Consider the following 11863-nt stretch of genomic DNA (forward strand, 5'->3'; position numbering starts at 1 on the left):
CTACCGAACTGTGAAAGAGTTTACAAATATCATCAGCATGTCCCCCTCACGCCACAGGCCTGTTCTGCAGGAAGAAAGCTCGTCACTGGACATCACTACTTCTCAGCCCAATAGTTACCGTCTACATTTAGTTGGCTCAATGTCTTATGAGGAAGATAGATCATGATATATTATAAACAGATCAATAATACAGCTCTAAGTTTTAATTGTTTTCTGGAATATATTGACTTATGTCAAACTCAAAGCGAAGTAATTTCCATAGATTACTTCGGCATCCAGCGTTCTGTTGTGACGGCAGTTGAGGAAAAGAAGTGCCTATAAGATGCACTGCGTACACGTGTCACAAAACGATTAAACTCGAAGCATCCTCAAGCAATAAAACCATGCTCTCGGGGCTTTAGCTAGCGGAACAATAACCGCCGATGAATTTCAAATAAAGAGACGCCGGAGGATATGTGATTTTGATGCGGCGAAGTCTGGTACACGAGGCCAGCTTTCGAGCTATTAGTTTCGCCAACTGATATGACGTCGCCCCCTAGCGATTCTCAAAAAGCCTATTTTCCCATTGGATTCCATTGATGTTTGACTGCAAATTACAATCTGCAAAAGGGACAACATGACCATGTTCACGTGACATGTCACGTTGACCAATCAGAGAGAAAACTGTTTCTCTGTGGTAAAGGGGCTGTACCAGGAACGAAACTTCCGGTATACGGCTCCCTATTAAATAAAGTGGTGAATGCTAAAATACTAAATATAAGCAAACTATGTAGCGTTGAAGTCTGGATTCAAAGTATGTTTTTCATGGTTAGAATACACATCATACCAGATGACATTCTTCAACTCAAAAAACTGTTATTACACCCTTTCCACAATTTAACAACCCGGCAACTACAAGGCACTGTTACAACAAATTATATCCCCCTTGCTAAACCTATCCCCTCCGGATCATATTTGTTTACGGATTATATTTGTGCGTGTAGGTTCTGCATCCGCTAGCTTCATATGTAATATCTCGATTATATGTATATATAGAGTAGTCATAGTTTTGCAAGGGGATATCATTTGTTGTGACAGATCCCGCTGCTTACGCTCCACTTTAGCGGGCAGTTTAAAAAGCGGATACTACGTCAGTAGTAACTACCAGACAGTTCATTGTTTGCTGCAGGAGCTGTCGTCAAAGCAAAATTTAAAGCTGTTAGTTATACTGAGGCTGCTGATGCTGCACATTTCAAGAAGAATAAGATAATTAGATTCCGTTTATCTATAGCTATCTCCGACAAGTTTAGCCGGTTATGGTCCATAACGTGTTATAAACAGGACATTGCCAAACGTGAGTCTATGTAGCCAGTTAGCTAGCTAGCAACCACGCGAACGTTTCTTATGTGAACGTTAGCTAGGCTAGCTAAATGTTGACTGTCGTAAGTTAGCAAAATAGTGGCAATACTTTAACGCAATGTAACTATATCTTTATAGTTATGAGTTTGATGATGTTCATAAATGTAACACGCTAGCTAGCTAAGTAAGCTAGTACGAGGCGAGCTATGTGAAGCTCACTACGGTTAAACTGGCAAGCTAAAATACCTAACGTTATAGTTAGCCAGCGAACTAGTTACGTTACTAAGGTAATTGGCTAACTATGTGAAGACAGTCAGAGTGGTCAACGATAATTAACGTTGCCCTAACTTTTTGGAATGTTATTAGGTAGATTGTAAGCCCTGTAAACCTTTTGCATTTGCCAGCAGTCAACATATATGGACCGGTTTGACAATCTATGGAAACATGAAGAGGAAAGTTGCAAAAGTGGGTAACGTTAGATTAAGATTGAGTCCAAACGAAGAAGCACAACTCCTCAAAGAAGAACACGAAAGAAGAAGAAAACTAAGATTGCAGCAGGTGAGACGGGTGAACTAGCCCATGTTAACTAGTTAACGTTAAGTGCCAAATGCTGAGTGACGTTACAAATTATTTCGAAATGACCACCTTCTTGGTATAACTCGTGTCCAAATGCCATAATAAACAACATGTTGTGCATTTGTGAAATCATTTTAAATTTCAGGTTCCTTGTCTGTCAGTTCTCACTAAGCATATATTTAGGTGTACTGCCACTGATTTCGCTTCATTGTTGGGATTTGTCCTGAGTATGTCTTGTCCGCATGGATTGTATGTATTGCAGGTTCGAGAGCAAGAGCGGTGCATTGCCCTACAGATACGCAAGGAGGTGCAGCGCCGACGTGACCGTGAACTTCAGAACCTGTCTGACCAGCTGCAGGAGGAATGGCAGAGACAGCAAAGCGAGAAGTTGCAGGCCCTGGAAAAGATCTATCAGGACAGCCTCAATACTTTAGGCGAGGGTCATCGGAATGCCAAAGAAAATGCAAGTTCCAGAGATGCTTGTCGAATCTCTCTTCTCCCCCCCCCCCCCCCCCCCAGACCTTGCAATTTTTTCTTCAGATGCATTGTCTTTTAAATCATTTCTTTAATTGTGATTGTGAATACTGTTTGTTGTAGCAGGAACCAGACCTGGAGGCCATCGCACAGAAGGCAGAGGAACAGCATGAGAGGGCAGCTGAGCGACACCGGGAGGCTCTGAGGGTGTTGAAGACCCAGAAGCTGAGACAGCAGGAGGTGCAGACCCGGTGAGCCCACCACTACACAGCTGCCCCGCTGCACCACTGCACCACTGCACAGCTGCCCCGCTGCACCACTGCACCACTGCACAGCTGCTCAAGTGCCAACACAGGGTTACGTGCCTCCGTTTTGAACCAGAATGGCCTGAAAACCTGTTCTCTGCAGAATTTACCTTGGGGAATTACAACTTCCACAAACGGCACTTCCACAAACGGCACTGGCTAAATGTAGAAGCTGTGTATCTAGTGTGTTTTTTCTTTGTCTTTACAAATGGTTCCTCAATGCTAGTAGAGTACATTTTCTTTAAACCTCTCTCTCTCTCTCTCTCACACAGACACATCCAAGCCAGGAAAAAAGCAATACTGGTGGAGAAGGAGAGGGCTGCAAAAGTGGCCAGTCTCCCACCCCCTTCTCCGGAACCTTTTGAGGTCAGTCATTTTTCCTCAACAAAAGCTAATGCTATCGGCAGTGCCCTTTGTATTGTTATTATTCATTGCCCTTTTCTTTTCAGAAAATTGAGGCGAAGAAGCCACCCCCAGTCAAAATATCTGATGTAGATAATTTCACCGTCACACATTTCCATATGCCCGAGACGGCTGTGGACCGTGAAGAGGACACTGAGCAGGTAAGCTCTGTCAGACGGCCAGCGCTGCACTAAACGTCCTCTCCTTGTATCGCTAGGACAGCCTGTAGTCTAGTGCTTAAGGTACGGTAGCCACGATTGCCTAGGATAATGAAATGTAAGTCGCTTTGGAGAAAAGCGTCAGTTAAATGACACAGAATTTGTTTTGCATCATTGTGGAGTGGGCAGCGTTGTTGAGTTGTCTCGACAGTTAGTGGCAGGACCCTGATCCACACGTTTCCCCACAAAGCTCAATATGAAATCAATTTGGGTGAATTCAGGTGAATAATCGATGCAGGTTTTGTTTTGGGCTAGGGCAGTGAACACAGTTTTGTTTTTAGTCCTTAACACGTGTAATGGCTTTGTTTTTGGTTAAATAAACAAATGGTAAATGGACTGCATTTATATAGATTTTTCCTGCAACTAGGGCTATGCAAATTCTCATTCACCCATTCACACTTGCACACCGAAAGCTACAGGCTGCCCTGCAAGGCAGAGCCTGCAGCTCTTACCTCCTGAGCTAATGTCCAGCTCCTGCCTCCTGAGCTAATGTCCAGCTCCTGCCTCCTGAGCTAATGTCCAGCTCTGACCTCCTGAGCTAATGTCCAGCTCTGACCTCCTGAGCTAATGTCCAGCTCTGACCTCCTGAGCTAATGTCCAGCTCTGACCTCCTGAGCTAATGTCCAGCTCTTACCTCCTGAGCTAATGTCCAGCTCTGACCTCCTGAGCTAATGTCCAGCTCTGACCTCCTGAGCTAATGTCCAGCTCTGACCTCCTGAGCTAATGTCCAGCTCTTACCTCCTGAGCTAATGTCCAGCTCTTACCTCCTGAGCTAATGTCCAGCTCTGACCTCCTGAGCTAATGTCCAGCTCTGACCTCCTGAGCTAATGTCCAGCTCTGACCTCCTGAGCTAATGTCCAGCTCTTACCTCCTGAGCTAATGTCCAGCTCTTACCTCCTGAGCTAATGTCCAGCTCTTACCTCCTGAGCTAATGTCCAGCTCTTACCTCCTGAGCTAATGTCCAGCTCTTACCTCCTGAGCTAATGTCCAGCTCTGACCTCCTGAGCTAATGTCGCACCTGAATCCAGCCTTGAGTGCTCGACGCTGTGCTGGTAGGAGCAGGGAGGAAATATAATGGTGTTTCAATGGAAGCCTGAGTGCCCTGCCACCGGGATGCCGTGCACTCCCACAGAAGTACAAGAGTGTCCGGATGGACTGCGCCCTGGCGCTACCTGCGCCTTGGAGCTACCTGCGCCCTGGAGCTACCTGCGCCCTGGAGCTACCTGCGCCCTGGCGCTACCTGCGCCCTGGGGCTACCTGCGCCCTGGGGCTACCTGCGCCCTGGGGCTACCTGCGCCCTGGGGCTACCTGCGCCCTGGGGCCTCAATTGTTCCTCATGTCTGCCGGCCCTCTGCCGGAGAACTGTGACATCAGTCTCTATCAATCTGTATGTTTATTCAGTACAGTAGTTATTTAAAAGCTGACGCTTTTGTCCAAAGTGACGTACAGTTGATTAGACTGTAAACTATGCAGGGTCCAACAGCATGTCTTATAGTGGCAACAACTGGGCTTGAACCACTGATCTTCCAGGTCCCAGTACCATGGCTACTAGGCTACAGGCTGCGTTCAGCACATTATAGTGCGTCTGCCACAAGGTGGCGACAAAGCTAGTCCAACCTATACATTTAAAAGTGATTTAAAAACGCTTTCCATTGTCGTAATCCTCAAATATTTGCAGAACACATTTGACACAGTGATTTATTGTTTTACCATTCATGGCAAACATGACTGACGTCTAGCCAGGATGATGTAATGTGTAATTTCCACGACTTATGAGTATTTGTGCATTTTATTACAATGTTTTCCTGGCAAACCCCCTCATCTTATTCAGGAGGTTGAGATTGTTACATTTTTATTAGGCTAATTGGAAAAGTAGCCAGCAGCCCCAGTGAACTGGAATTGCTATACTTCGCCAAAAGATTATTGTAGCAAAACCCATGTAGTGTCACTTAATGCAAACTAAGATCAATATGTATATTTAATTTGAATGTGTCCTTTTTCTTTCTTGTAACTGCGCTGGTGTTCTACCTGCTGCGTCTTTACACACCGTTGTGGGAACATTGTGGGAATGTTGTTTGAGCGATTGCTCAGATTAATCGGGTGAATGCATAGAGCAGGCTGCAGAGTGACTGCAGAGGTACTTGCTTGCCTTCCTCTGGGTGGGACCGTCTGCTAAATGTAAGTGTTGTAGTTGCCTATTGTGAGCTGTGAAGTAACTTACTACAAGGTAGGCAGATGTTCCTTTTTAGCTGTTTAATTGTAGCTTTGTTTTATTGATTTGTATTTTGCCCCCAGTGACGAAATGGGTAGGTGCAAGATGATGATCTGCGGGTGTTCTACAGCAGATGCCTCTGTGTTGACCGTGCCGTGTGTTGACCGTTGACTGTTGCTGTGTGTTGTTGAGATGTTCCTGGTCTTTGGGAACAGTGAGGTGTGTGATTGCTGACATGCTGTGTGTTGACTGTTGCTGTGTGCTGTTGAGATGTTCCTGGTCTTTGGGAACAGTGAGGTGTGTGATTGCTGACATGCTGTGTGTTGACTCTTGCTGTGTGTTGTTGAGATGTTCCTGGTGTTTGGGAACAGTGAGGTGTGTGTTGACCGTTGCCCCGCGTTGACCGTTGCCGCGCGCTGACCGTTGCCCCGTGTTGCGGCTGTAGCCAGACGCCCGGCGCGTGGCGGAGGAGGAGGGCGATCGTCTGGAGGAGCTGGCGAAGGAGGGTGAGCGTGAGAGGAGGGAGCAGCTGGCCAAGGCCCGGCTGAGGGGGAGCCACGCCCTGAGGAAGGAGCATCTCACCCAGGTACTCCTGACCTCCTGCCCCCTGACCCCCTGACCTCCCGACCTCCCACCTGCACTCAGTGCTTTAATCTGTCCTGCCTGGTAAGCCTTGGTAATTAAAGCATCGTTTTAGCGGTTCCTTGTGTGTCATAGGGTAACAGTAGATGAAAGGTGGCAGGGAGATGGATACTGAAATGATGAAAGTGAATGTGAATGTAAATGTTGCTGTGTGTGTGCTGTGTGTGTGCTGTGTGTGTGCTGTGTGTGTGCTGTGTGTGTGCTGTGTGTGTGCTGTGTGTGTGCTGTGTGTGTGCTGTGTGTGCGCTGTGTGTGCGCTGTGTGTGCGCTGTGTGTGCGCTGTGTGTGCGCTGTGTGTGCGCTGTGTGTGCGCTGTGTGTGCGCTGTGTGTGCGCTGTGTGTGCGCTGTGTGTGCGCTGTGTGTGCGCTGTGTGTGCGCTGTGTGTGCGCTGTGTGTGCGCTGTGTGTGCGCTGTGTGTGCGCTGTGTGTGCGCTGTGTGTGCGCTGTGTGTGCGCTGTGTGTGCGCTGTGTGTGCGCTGTGTGTGCGCTGTGTGTGCGCTGTGTGTGCGCTGTGTGTGCGCTGTGCGTGCGTGCTGTGTGTGCGTGCGTGCTGTGTGTGCGTGTGTGCGTGCGCAGGACAGAGAGCGCCTCCTACAGGAGCTTGCGCACATGCAGCATGCGGACCTGCTGAGGCGCCGCCGGGCCGTGGCCCAGATGCCCCAGCACGCCCTCCAGCCCCTCTACAGCCGGCAGGAAGTGAGGGAGGACCGGCAGCGGGACCTGGAGTTTGCCTTCGAGGACATGTACACGGGAGAGAGACGTACGCCCTTTCTGTTTCTGTTACCTGATGTTTCTGTCATTATAACCCCATATTTCATGTAATACTTTGGCCTACTTTGTCACAAGAAACAAAAACAAAAACATAGTCTTGTCTTATGTTTTTGGTCATACTTGTTTATCTGTACACTGTGACGGTTTTTTGAGGTAGTGCACACGTTTGGTCTGCAGAACTTTGACCCCCCCCCTCCTCTTGGTTGGGCTCTGCAGGAATAAAGGGAGATCTGGTCCTGCAGTTGGTTCCGGAGCCACTTGCCTTGTCCTCCGACGCCCATGACGAGGACCTGGACGTGACCCTGGAACCTGACGTGCTGCCTGGAGCAGAGCCTGACGCCCTGGACCCCCGGCCCCCATCGCCCCCCGCGGAAGCACAAGGTTCCACAGTAACATTATTACTCAGGGCCAGGTAGCAGGCAGCTGCAGGTCGGCTCACTTAACTACAAATCCATCAGACCACGACTGCACATCCATTCCTTCTAGGGCACGATTGCAGTCTTGAGCTTTTGTCTGACGGGCCATTTATTGCAGTCTGACACAATTACCTGCCTGGAGTGTGCATACTTTAAATTTTTGGGTCAAATATTTTGTTCTGGTTTAAGGTCACTTTGGGTGTTTTTTTGGTATAATGCTTGACCAGCTTTAATTCTATTCTCACTGCTTGCTTTCGTAAATCCACGTCTATAATGCATCACGAGTGCTTTGCAATCTGGACCGGTGAAGGTGGTGCGTAGCGTTTAAATGAGTGATGTTTGACTCGGGTGGTTTCCATGCTGCTGTACTTCCCAGCGGCGGCACCAGAGGGCGCCCCTCCACACGCACTGAAGAAGCTGCTGGAGCGGATCCGGAGCCAGAGGAGCCAGTGGAGCGGCCGCAGTGCGGACCTGACCATCGAGAGCGGCTCTTTAGCCAGCGGGGACCGGACGGGACGCCTGCCCCCCGGCCCCCCGCCTCCGGACCAGCGCCTGCCTTCCCCAGGTCCCCCCTCTTCCTGTCCGCTCCACTTTCGGCTCCGGGCGTGGGGATGCCCTGTCGCTGAACCTCGCCTTCTCTTCCAGGTCAAGAGACCACCGGGGAGTCCGTCGTTGCTGGAACTTTGCCGCCTGACCAATCGCGAGCGGTTGGAGTCCGCCTGGCTGCGGAGGAGAGGAGTAAGCGGGTGCGCATGTCACTTCCTGTCTGTTTGAGAATCTGTGAAACTTTACTGCCAAGTCTCTTATTTTACATTGATAGGGGCCTGTAGTGTAGTGGTTAAGGTAAATGACTGGGACGTGCAAGGTCGGTGGTTCTAATCCCGGTGTATCCACAATAAGATCCGCACAGCCGTTGGGCCCTTGAGCAAGGCCCTTAACCCTGCATTGCTCCAGGGGAGGATTGTCTCCTGCTTAGTCTAATCAACTGTACGTTGCTCTGGATAAGAGCGTCTGCCAAAATGCCGTTAATGTAAATGTAAAGCGGCCCCTCTTGCGCTGGCAGCAGGAGCAGCAGGAGCAGATGGAGCAGCAGAAGCAGAAGCAGGATCAGATTGAGCGGCAGAAGCAGGATCAGATCGAGCGGCAGAAGCAGGAGCAGATGGAGCTCTTGGAGCGGCTGGAGGTGGAGAGGAGGAGTCTGGAGCTCCACCTGCACCAGGCCCGGCAGGAGAAAGCAGGGTTGCAGACTGCTGTTCAGGGAGGTCCTGAAAACGATGTCCGACAGGAAGTCCCCGTGCGTGAAGAGCCCTCCGCCCCTGCTGCGTGTCCTCAGGTGGGCCAGCTTTACAGAAGATCTTGGTTTTACAGCCACTCTATTGTCTTTACAGGTCTGCTATATCTGCTGGGTCAGTGACCGTGCTCTACACTTGCAGTTTTCCAAGGGGCATGCGTGCTCCAGGTTCGAAGATTTGGGAGCACACTAATGTATCCCACTTAGCCGATGTGCCTAAATAATTGTTCCGGTTTGCACAGGCAAGTGCTTCTAAAACGGCAGTACTGAAGAGCCCTGCGTAGCTGATTTGCTATAATAGTCTGGTGTTATTTTGTCATGTTGACTGTTACGAAACGGAAACCCAACAATGTAACGAAGACAAATGGGTGTAAAAGTTCGTAACATTTAACACACAACCACAGTAATATGTAAAGGCGTGACTGAAACGCAACACGGGATTTATCGGTTAAATAATCATTTAATATTTACAAGTTAATGATCGTCTTAATCCTAAGATTAAACCTATAACTCTAAACTATAAACTATTTACAGAGCCTCACCAGGCAGTCCATACAGCGGTCCAAGGTCGTCCGATGGTCGGTTCTTGTAAGTCCAAAAGAAGAACCGAAAACGCTGGGCTTGTGAGACTAAATAAAGTATTCTATAGTCTTGATAATTAATAGCTAAAAGTGGTAAACCTAAATAACCAAAAGGGAGAGCGAGAAGAGAATATGGCTCAAAGTAGATGAGTCTCAAGAAGATTATTCAAATGATGATTCGTATGGTGATTCAAATGGCGATTCTGATGAGATGACGACGTCCAGCTGTTATATAGTCGTGCATCTTTTAATCCCACGTCGCGCCGCGATCCCTCGTCTCCGGGCGACGTAAAGGCATCCTGGTCTCCGCAGCATCTGCATGGCCAGGTGGTTCCTCCGCGACGGTCGTCATGGACATCCACCAAGGCAGGTCACCCGGCAACAGGATGCACTCCTACCTGTATAGGGAAAAACCAGCACGCGGCAATACCCAGCCAAAAACTCCAAACAGTACCCTTAAAATTACATCCCTAGATCTAACCTTATAATACACTGGGATGTAACACCCCCACCCTTAAGACAATAAATACATCCTTATTTATTGTCACATTCGTATGTACGGGACAATGCGTCGGCGACAACATTATCCCGCCCGCGGATGTGTCGAATGTCCAAATCATAACCTTGCAGGAATAAGCTCCACCGCATAAGACTTTGGTTATGATTACGCATACGGTGAAGAAAGACAAGCGGATTATGATCCGTCTGTATAACGACGGGGCGTAATGAGGAACCAACATACACATCAAAGTGCTGTAAAGCCAGAACCAGGGCTAAAGCTTCTTTTTCAATTGTGGAATATAGCCGCTGATGTCGGTCAAATTTCCTCGAGAAGTAGCACACTGGGTGGTCGACACCAAGAGTGTCTTCTTGCAGAAGAACGGCTCCGGCCCCACAGTCACTTGCATCCACTGTAAGTTTGAAAGGATGGGTAAAATCGGGAGCAGAGAGAACTGGCGTGCTGACTAGCAAAGCTTTCACGTTCTCAAACGATCGTTGGCACTGGTCAGTCCAAGCGTAAGCGGTCTTAGGACTGAGAAGGTCTGTCAACGGTGAGGCGACTGCAGAAAAGTTTCTGCAGAAGTTGCGGTAGTAACCTACCATCCCCAAGAACCTCCGCAACTCGCGGCGCGATTTGGGAGCTGGGAATTTAACCACAGCCTCCACCTTAGAGTCCACCGGACGTACCTGTCCGCGTCCCACAACTTTGCCCAAGTATGTGACAGTTGCTTGGCCAAACTCACATTTTGCCAAGTTGACTGTCAAATTGGCAGCAGACAGACGGTCAAAAAGATCTCCTATCTGTTTAACATGCTCGGTCCAAGAAGCGCTGTAAATGACCAGGTCATTTCAATTGGCTATTTTTTTTGGCACTATTCTTTTTTGAAGCCTCTGTTGCCACTTAATATTAAAGAAGGCAACTTTTTTTGTCTATTTTATTTATATATATATAAAAATAAAAAAAACGATGCCTGAAGGCTGAGTGTCAGTGAGTCTGAGTGTGATCTGGCTTATGACTAGCCTGGTTTCGCTGGATAAAAAAACAAAAACGAATCGATACGTTTTTAACGGTGCCTTCTCTGCCGTCATGCATCTCACGCTGGAGTTTACGCAGGCCTAAGAGTTTTGGGAACATACTGAGTAATGCTGACTGGATGTTCCCTGCTCTCTCCTGATTGTTCTTGAGTTTGGGCCTGAGCTGTGTTGTGTTTCACAGGTGTGTTGTGTTTCACTCACAGGTAGGTGTGTCCATCCTATGCTGTGACATACTGCTCTGAAATCCTCCGACATGGTTTACTCTTATTGTGGTGACATGATGTATTATTTTACATCTCATCCAGAGTTGATGGTAGAAAAGGGAAACGTTTCTTCAGGGCTTACAGAGCGGATGCCGAATGCAGGGCTGGTTCTGAGCTACTGGAGGCCCTGGGTATTGTTTTTGGGAGGTCCCCATTTCAGTGTCCTACACGGGAATGTTTTTGCAGACCTGGGGGCCCTGCCGAATAGATCTATGCCTGTCTGTGGTTTTCTTTTCTCCAAGGTTGTAGCTCACAATGAGTGCTGCTGACCGTCTTCTCACCTGACTCTGATTAAATTAATCTTGCAGTTTAAATTTCATTGAATTTAACATTTAGCTTTTGTTTTTATGGTTTGGAACATCAAAAGTATCCTCTTTAAAAGGATACTTTAATAGCATTTACACGTTTTTTTTTAAAAATAAACATTTATTTATTATTTATTTATTTAGGATTTTTCTCCTATCGTGTGAAACGGCAGTCTGTGGTGGTCGTGAGTCTCCCTCTCAGGCTTTCTGCTCCACCGGCTCCACAGATGTTTCCACCATTGTGATGGATGAAATGCCGTGTGTATCGCTTGACCTCACGCCCGGCTCATGGCTCAGTGTGTGGTTTCCCGCAGAGCACCGCGCCGCAGGGGTCTGCCCCGGACCACGCAGACGAGCACGCCAGGAGGATCCGGCTGTATCAGCAGCGTCTGCTGGATCAGAACAGGTGACGCCTCCTCACCGCACGCCAGCGCAGTCCGCCATTTTATCAGCGGTTTCTCACCCCTGCCTCATGACCTCCGACATCTCTGGCCTGATTGACAATGGCGTGCTGAAATGAATTTTCAAAAAT

The 11863-nt window shown here is 48.3% G+C and overlaps 1 protein-coding gene and 1 long non-coding RNA gene across 2 annotated transcripts; both read left to right on the forward strand.

Moving 5' to 3' along the window:
• The first annotated feature begins 1142 nt into the window (after positions 1-1142).
• On the forward strand, positions 1143-2372 carry LOC133107291 (uncharacterized). Its single transcript, XR_009704589.1, has 3 exons — positions 1143-1333; positions 1746-1896; positions 2177-2372. It is a non-coding gene; the product is annotated as an uncharacterized LOC133107291 (long non-coding RNA).
• Positions 2373-2375: 3 nt separating this feature from the next.
• Positions 2376-8185, forward strand: cep295 (centrosomal protein 295). The gene is made up of 9 exons (XM_061217655.1): positions 2376-2381; positions 2512-2639; positions 2966-3059; positions 3143-3256; positions 5971-6111; positions 6745-6928; positions 7156-7320; positions 7732-7920; positions 8001-8185. The coding sequence occupies exons 1-9, from the start codon at positions 2376-2378 to the stop codon at positions 8183-8185; spliced, it is 1206 nt and encodes a 401-aa protein (XP_061073639.1).
• The last annotated feature ends 3678 nt before the right edge of the window (positions 8186-11863 follow it).

The sequence above is a fragment of the Conger conger genome, chromosome 13 (genome assembly GCF_963514075.1).
Source record: "Conger conger chromosome 13, fConCon1.1, whole genome shotgun sequence".
In the NCBI taxonomy this organism is placed as follows: Eukaryota; Metazoa; Chordata; class Actinopteri; order Anguilliformes; family Congridae; genus Conger; species Conger conger.

What these genes read in the sequence shown, in the direction of transcription:
- cep295 (XM_061217655.1), top strand. An exon ending in GCCCCCCGCGGAAGCACAAG is followed by an intron (nt 7,321 to 7,731) that starts GTTCCACAGTAA and finishes TGTACTTCCCAG; the next exon opens with CGGCGGCACCAGAGGGCGCC. An exon ending in CCAGCGCCTGCCTTCCCCAG is followed by an intron (nt 7,921 to 8,000) that starts GTCCCCCCTCTT and finishes CTTCTCTTCCAG; the next exon opens with GTCAAGAGACCACCGGGGAG.